Source organism: Pinus tabuliformis, chromosome 3_2, assembly GCF_031772625.1.
Source record: "Pinus tabuliformis cultivar Carrire ecotype Pingquan chromosome 3_2, CPIR1, whole genome shotgun sequence".
Lineage (NCBI taxonomy): Eukaryota > Viridiplantae > Streptophyta > Pinopsida > Pinales > Pinaceae > Pinus > Pinus tabuliformis.
Window position 1 is genome coordinate 1228812516 of NC_142302.1, and position 8018 is coordinate 1228820533.

General features: G+C 42.8%; 1 protein-coding gene across 1 annotated transcript; it reads left to right on the forward strand.

The window, feature by feature from the left end:
- The first annotated feature begins 1144 nt into the window (after positions 1 to 1144).
- LOC149185177 (uncharacterized) lies at positions 1145 to 6999 on the forward strand. The gene is made up of 4 exons (XM_089415578.1): positions 1145 to 1367; positions 1596 to 1837; positions 2012 to 2602; positions 2776 to 6999. Exons 1-4 carry the CDS (start codon positions 1145 to 1147, stop codon positions 6997 to 6999), a joined length of 5280 nt encoding a protein of 1759 aa, XP_089271704.1.
- Positions 7000 to 8018: the final 1019 nt, after the last annotated feature.

Consider the following 8018-nt stretch of genomic DNA (forward strand, 5'->3'; position numbering starts at 1 on the left):
ATAAAATAAATTGAATTCTGAGTTTTGTGTTAGTGTTTTGACAATACTACTTTTTGGGCAAAATAGAATTGTTGAAATAAAATTTATGAATATGAGAACCAACTAAAATATTAATAATTCAATCAAAAGTTTAAAGTTCAAATTTCCAACACATAAGGGTAACAAAATAAAACTACAGTAAATAATTTTATATTAACTCTCCACCCGTGTTCCTAAATTTCTAACTAAATTTTCAGTCATTCTATTCTAGTACCCACTAGTACCCACTTTCTCGAAAAGTGCAAAAGCTCATTACATACACAGCTAAATTTTGACTAAAATTCCCAAAAAGTTGAGGCCATGGTGTATATATTGACACATACAACACATAAGTATCCACAGTCAGTGGTAGCATTATACAGAAAATTTTGTCTTGCTAAAGTTCTATTTATTTGACCATGTTAGCCTACCGTTGAAATAAAATTTATGAATTGAGAACCAACTAAAATATTAAGAATGCAATCAAAAGTTTAAAGTTGAAATTGAAAAACGTTTTTTTTATTAATATTGAAATTTCATAATTTAAATTTTTTAAAAATATTCTGTGATATTTAAGATTCGCCAAATGCAATAGAAATCTCATAGGTAAAGACTTTAAAATTTTACTTTTTATAGAATTTTGGAAATTAGATTGGTAAGAAAGGAAACAAGAAGCCTTGCAGACTCAAAGCTATATTGTAGTTTTTGGAGAACATAGATATTGGGGATTACACATGACATACAAGTGAACAAGAAGTACTCAACCCAATTCACTCGAATGGATTTCAATTTTCATGATTTCCTTGATTTCATCAAGTTTGTATAGATTTGAGCAAGCTACCAACCCTTTTGATTGCCACGTAAATTAATGAAAGTTGTTTATTAAATCTTTCAATGCTTTTCCCATAACTAAAAGTAGTGTATACACACCATTTTTAAATTTAATTTAGATGCTAAGTATAATTAAAAGTAATTTAGACAAAAGGGAGAGCTACCTACGGCGTCTGCAACCCATCCTAGGGTTTCTGCAATCCCTGCAACGGCAGGCCTGCCAAACACAGTACAGCGCTGAAACAATCAAAGCGGATTTGTGGTTAGCGTAAGCTGGCCATAAGCAAACAGTAAAATGCAGTCCCCTCAGGGGGAGGGCGATGCGCCTCCCCCCAATAAGGACAGTCAAATGCAGCCGACGGAAGAAAGGGAAAAAGAAAATGAACAGAGCGGAGGCAATACGGAACGCAGCAAGCAAAAGGGCAAGGAGACAGATCAGGAAGATAGAAATAAGGCAAGTTCCTCCACATGCAAGCCAGTAGCAACTCACAGGCCAAGAGTGGAGTTCCCCAGTCATCGTATCAATGCCAGAATATAGTATATGAGAGATCATGCGCTGATTGGCAAATTCATAGGAATATGGCCGACGGAGAGAGCGCTGAGAAGCTGGATAAGCGCCAAATGGAACCCAAAAGGGCATATTACTCTACACCTACGGCCAAAGGGGTTCTTTACGGCAGTTTTCAACTGCCTGGAAGATCGCAATAGGATTCTGGATGGGGGTCCTTATTTTTTCAACTCTGCAGGATTATATCTCAAAGCGTGGGTCGAAAGATTCAATCCAGACAAGGAAGACCTTAGCTATGCCCCTGTGTGGATAAGGCTGTACTCGCTTCCTTGGGAATACTGGGAAGAAAAATCTCTTCAGGAGATTGGGAACACACTTGGCGAGTTTGTCAAGGTTGCAGAAGAAACAAAACTATGCAGATACACGTCTTATGCACGGATCTGTGTTTACATGGACCTCAAGCAAGCACTGCCAGACACGGTAAGTTTCTTTCATGAAGATGTTGAATGGATTCAAGTTATAGATTATGAGCATGTACCATTTAGATGCAGGAAATGCCATGATATAGGGCATCTCTACAGAGACTGTCCACTGAATAAGAAACCCCCTTCTCAAGAAAGTTCAGATAACCAAACGCCTGATGGTTATACTAAGGTAACAAATCGTAGGAGAGGGAACAAAAGACCAACAGTCAATCCCAAGGCAAATCCAGTCAACATGACAAAACCCTCAACGAGCAATAGCTTTGAAGCCCTAGCTAAGACTGACATGCAAGATCTGGAGAAGGAACCGCAGAAGAACAAGGAATCTAATAAAGAACAGTTAGGAGAAACTTCATTGCAATCAGGAGATATGGCTCTTAAGAAATCAATCCTTCAATCGCAATCCAAATCTCAATCCTGGCATTCCCAAGGAATGGAAGTTGATAACACCGAACCAAACGCCAAGTCACCAAAAGAAAGAGAGGAAAACTCTCAAGAGCCTCAAATCATGGAAGAAGATCCGGAGTCTTTAGACATAGGGGATCTGGATATCCTAGGACTGGAACAAGCATGCAAAACAGGGAATTTTGAAAAAATACCAGATCGGCAAGTGGACAACCTGGTAGAGGTCCTAAATAGGGCACAGAAGAAATACTCTTTAGGAGTCCAGATAGGAAGTCCATGGGATGGCAAATTTATCACCAAGGACAATAAGAAGAGAGGCAGAAAAACAACACTTGAGAGAACCATCAAGATAGGAGAGGTGTTAGTGGAGTCAGGGAGGTATGCCAAACTGACTAAGTACTTTAATACTGACCCCCATCCTTCTCAATGAAGCTAATATCATGGAATATAAGGGGGATCAATGGCCCAAGGAAAGGCAGATTATTAAAAAATATGCTTATGCAAGAAAAACCAAGCATACTTTTTCTACAGGAGACTAAATGTAACTCGACAATTTTGGCAAAAATAGCAGCGAAAGCCTGGCCAGGAGGGCTAGTAACAGCTGTTGATGCACAGGGAGCATCGGGAGGACTTGCAATACTCTGGGATGCGCGAGCCATTCAACTAAACAATATACATGCTAATAAAAGCTTCATTCAGGCAACTTTTCATCTAATAGGCACTAACACCTATGGGCTTATAACTAATGTTTACTTTCCTCAAGATACAACTCACAAAGCTCAAATCCTGAATGCACTGTCAGACCTCAACTCAGACAGGCCATACTCGCTTTGGATTTCTGGAGGTGATTTTAATATGATAGCAAGAATGGAGGAAAAGCAAGGTGGTAGAAGCAAAACAAATAATGACGAGAACCTGCTAAAAGACTTCATTCAAACAAACTGGTTGGTAGATGTTCCCTCAAGCAATGGCATCTTCACTTGGAGCAATAAGAGAGAGGGATCGCAACAGATTTCTTCGCGTCTTGATAGATTTCTCATCTCAGACAATGCAACTCACCTGGGAGGGGAATTCATAGCGTCCATCCTACCTATCTCAGGATCAGACCACTGGCCTATCGAACTTCAATGGAACAGGCCCGGTAACAGCATCAGGCGTCCTTTCCGATTTGAAGAATTCTGGTTAACTCATCCGGACTTTGATGAATTAGTTAGATCAACCTGGCTCAACTTCAATCCTATTGGAGGTACAAAGATGTCCAGGTTCCAGCAAAAACTAAAGCATCTTAAAGGCGAAATCAAGCGATGGAATCACAATACTTTTGGCAACATTTTTAAAGCTCAGGCTACTCTCAATCTAGAAATGAAGACGATCCAGCAAAAAATCATCACCGAAGGACGCTCAGATGAACTCACCAAGCAGGAGCAAATCATAGAATCTCGAATATTAGAGAGGGCTAAACAGGAGGAAACCCTATGGAGGCAGAAATCGAGGATTAGATGGCTAAAAGATGGAGAAAAGAATACAAAATTTTTCCATAAAACTACAGTGCAGCGCAGAATGAACAATTGCATTACCCACATCAAAAATGAACAGGGGAATAGAATAGAAACTCACGAAGGCATTGAAGAGGAATTTCTCAGATACTTTAAGAAAGCACACCAGGAACCCAGTATAGACAGAATGCCGGCTATAAATAAGCTCCTAAAGGATATCCCAAAGGTAATAACAGAGGAACATAATAGTCTCCTCCTCAAGCCCATCAACTTACAGGAAGTTGAAGAAGCTGCACAACAATTGAAGGCGGGGAAAGCGCCGGGCCCGGATGGATTTACATCAAACTTTTTTCATAAGTTTTGGGACCTTATAAAAGCTGAGGTATGGCAAGTAGTGGAGGAATCCCGTGCACTACGATGGATGTATCCAGGGCTAAATGCCACATTCATTGCCTTAATTCCAAAGGTGGAAGAATCCAACACTCCAGATAAGTATAGACCGATTGCCCTGTGTAATATCATCTATAAAATCGTATCAAAAGTCATAGCTACCAGACTAAAGCCACTGCTCCCTCTTATAATCTCGCCCGAGCAGTCTGGTTATGTAGAAGGTCGACAAATAACAGATGGGATTATTTTAACTCATGAGATAATCCATTCTTTAAAGCAGACAAAAAAGCCAGGTATGCTGCTTAAGCTAGATCTATCCAAAGCTTTTGATAGTATCAGTTGGGTTTATATTCAAAAAATTCTTACTGCCTTTGGTTTTGCCCCGTCATGGGTCAGATGGATTTTTAATCTTTTGTCTTCAGCTTTTTTCTCTGTTCTTATCAATGGTATCCCCTCGGCAACGTATCGTCCCTCCAGGGGTATCAGGCAAGGAGACCCCTTGTCACCCTTTCTTTTTGTTATTATGGCAGAAGGACTTGGTAGAAGTCTTACCTCAGCCCGGCTTTCTCAGCATCTAAAAGGCCTTTCATTCAACAACTCCCCATCTTACTCCCACCAGCAATTTGTGGACGACAATATGCTTTTTGGTTATCCCTCGGTGCAAGAAGCTCGCCTCCTCAAATCCCTCCTTTCGAACTTCTCTGATGCATCTGGTGCCCTTATTAATCGAGTCAAATCCCAAATTTTTTTCTTTAATACCCCTGTTCCCACCCAAAAAGCCATAGCCCGTATTCTGGGCTTCACCACTGCTTCCCTGCCCTCCAAATACCTCGGTGCCCCTTTAATTGCCTCAGCCCTCAAACACTCTTCTTGGAAACAATTGCTGGAAAAACTGGAGGCTCGACTCTCCCTATGGACTCACCGAGCCCTTAATATGGCTAGCAGACTTGTTCTTATCAAGGCTGTCCTTCATTCCATGCCCTTGTATCTCTTCTCCATCCTTGCAGCACCAAAATGGGTACTCAAAGAAATTAAGAATCTCCAGCGCAACTTCTTATGGGGAAGCTCAGGCCACAATCGAAAATGGGCTCTAGTTAAATGGGACAAGGTATGTCTTCCAAAGAAAGCAGGGGGTATTGGGCTAAGAGATCCTGAGCACAACAATAGAACAATGGGAGCTAAAATCTGGTGGAGATGGCTAGCCAATCCTAATACCCCCTGGGCCTCCCTCTGGACAGCTAAGTATGCAAGCAACTGTCCTATGGAAGAGAGAATACGAATGACGGAGTTAAGCACGGGATCGGTAATCTGGAACTCGGCTATTCAACATAGAAATCTCATACAAAAGCACAGTTTCTGGGAAGTCAAGAGTGGATCCACGGCTCGATTTTGGGAAGACTCCTGGCAGCAATTCCCAAAAATAAGAGATGTACTCCAGAATCATCCAATATCAGAGCAGGATATCAATCAGTTAGCCAAGGTTAGTCAGTTCTGGAACCCATCTATAACACAGGAACATAGACAATGGAAGAGTGCAAATCAAATTCTAACGCACAGCTCTGAACAAGCTCAGCAGTATCTTTCTACAGAATTACAAAAGAGGCAAATCCCTATCTCAGAAGAACCGGACATTCTAAGATGGGGCTATGAAGAGAAGGGAACATTCACCACAAAGGAAGCGTATAAGATAATAGTCCAAGATCAGCTAATCAAAGACACTTTATGGGACAAAATTTGGCACTCTTCCATCTGGCCGAAGGTTTCCACTTTTTTATGGCTCCTATGTCACAATAAAATTCTAACTTGGGATAATCTCCGGAAAAGAAGCTTCTCAGGCCCATCTATATGTCTCAACTGTATGCAAGAAGAGGAAACAGCTATACATCTTATGCAGACCTGTCAAATTGGACGAAAGTTGTGGGAGAAGGTAGCCTTCCGTTGCCAAAAAGAAGGCAGAGTGCAAGGAGATCTAAAAGCCACTATTCGCAACTGGAGTCAAAAGCCATACCAAAGCAATCTCCTCAACACTCTATGGCAGCTTATACCTGGCCTACTGATGTGGAACATCTGGAAAGAGCGAAATAGAAGAGTTTTCAAGGATCAATCTATGCCCTTAGAGCAGATTTGGACCAAACTTCATCAGAATATCATGGAGTCTCTATCAATTAGAGAATGGTACTCAGAAGATCTTCCCTCATCACCGCAGGAAAAAACAGTGTGGGATAATTGGAGGATCCAGATAAATCAGCAGACAATCATCAAAAAGAATCCCACCATGCAGGAAAAAGAATCAGGTAAATGGACTCCGCCGCCCAATAACATGTTCCAGCTTAATTTCGATGGGGCCTCAAAAGGAAATCCAGGGAAAGCAGGGTATGGGGGGGTCTTCAGGGATCACCATGGCAATCCTCAGCTTATTTTTATGGGTTCAAAAGGTTGGGACACCAACAACTCAGCCGAATTGGAGGGATTATGGAGAGGTCTCACCCTGGCTCAAGAAAGAAGATTTTTTCCGCTCATCATAGAGGGGGATTCGCAAATTATAATTAGAATGATTACAAAACTAATGCATGGATCCCCCATTCACAAAGTTAGTAACAGTTGGAGGATGGCCCAAAGGCTTGAGCTAATAGACAGATGGCTTTCTCAGCATCAAGCAATCTCCTTCAGACACACCAGGAGGGAAGGAAACAAGCTTGCTGACTTTCTTGCCAATCTCGGAGTGGAAACTGGGGTAGGATACTTTGAAGGAACAATCTCCAGTATAGCCTCCGCGGACCAACTCTCTAAGTTCCAGGAAATTGTGATACAGGATAAACCTCAGGAGAAGGACACACACCCAGATGCGGGTGGCATTCAATGTTATTAATGGGACGCCACACAGTGCAGGCAGCTGGCCTGGCAGATGGCTGGCGGACGGCCCTTAAGACATGCGCCTCGAGCTGGAAAATTAGTTCAAGGGCAAGCGAAATTAATTCGGCACAGTTTGGAATGACGGTCTTGCAGTCAAGCATTAATGCGTGCCTGGTTCATGCACAAACAGGTCAGTTCTTAGGTATGGATCCGTTTGTTGTTTATGCCACAGTTATTGGTTCTATTTATCTTGGCGCAGAACTCTTCCCGCACTCCTGCCTGGTCTATCGAATTTGGAAGCTCGCCTGGTCTTGGAAATTCATTGAGCTCCTCTGTGCTCAAAATCTCACCTGCTTGTTTCGCCTCAATCCCTCTCTCAGTCTATCTGTTCTCCCGAGTATGCCACGCCGCCGAGGTATCCCGCGCAGAGGTAACAACACGGGAAACAGAGGCCGTCCCTCTCGTCCTACTCCACAGAATGTCATTCCCATCACCTCAGCCTCCCCTTCTTCTCTGTCCCTGGGTCAAGCTGGGTCTCTCCCGCATAATTCCTTTCAGACCTCCAGGTTTACTTTTCACAGTAGGCTCAATAGGCCTGTATTGACGACAAGCATCACCATTATTCTCACAGAGGAGGAGAATAATCATGTCAACTCGGCTCAAACCACTTCCTCTCACTCTCAGGAAGACAGTGTTCTGCAAGGGGATATGGCAGGGGTGGTATTCAATGCGGATAATATGCAGGAGGACACCCCTGTCCCTGAAGCGCCTCAGCAGCCCGTCGATCTGACTCAGAGCGAAATTCTGGCCTGTGGGCCGTCTCAGCATGCAAGCTGCATTCTTAAGTTGGTGACCACTCCTGAAGGCGGCGCAGAAGGACATGATGACAATGGCTTCATCACCTGGGTAGCATCTTCCAGCCAGGTGGAGAGGGACACGCCTGACTCGCCGCAGCATGCAGACTAAAGCCAGCTCTTCACTGGCGGGTGGCATTCTTGCCTATGCGTTGTGCAATTTTGATTTCGTGTCTTTGTT

What these genes read in the sequence shown, in the direction of transcription:
- LOC149185177 (XM_089415578.1), top strand. Translation starts at nt 1,145, where the DNA reads ATGCAGTCCCCTCAGGGGGAGGGCGATGCGCCTCCCCCCAATAAGGAC. An exon ending in AGCAAGCACTGCCAGACACG is followed by an intron (nt 1,838 to 2,011) that starts GTAAGTTTCTTT and finishes GGTTATACTAAG; the next exon opens with GTAACAAATCGTAGGAGAGG. An exon ending in GAACCATCAAGATAGGAGAG is followed by an intron (nt 2,603 to 2,775) that starts GTGTTAGTGGAG and finishes CTTTTTCTACAG; the next exon opens with GAGACTAAATGTAACTCGAC.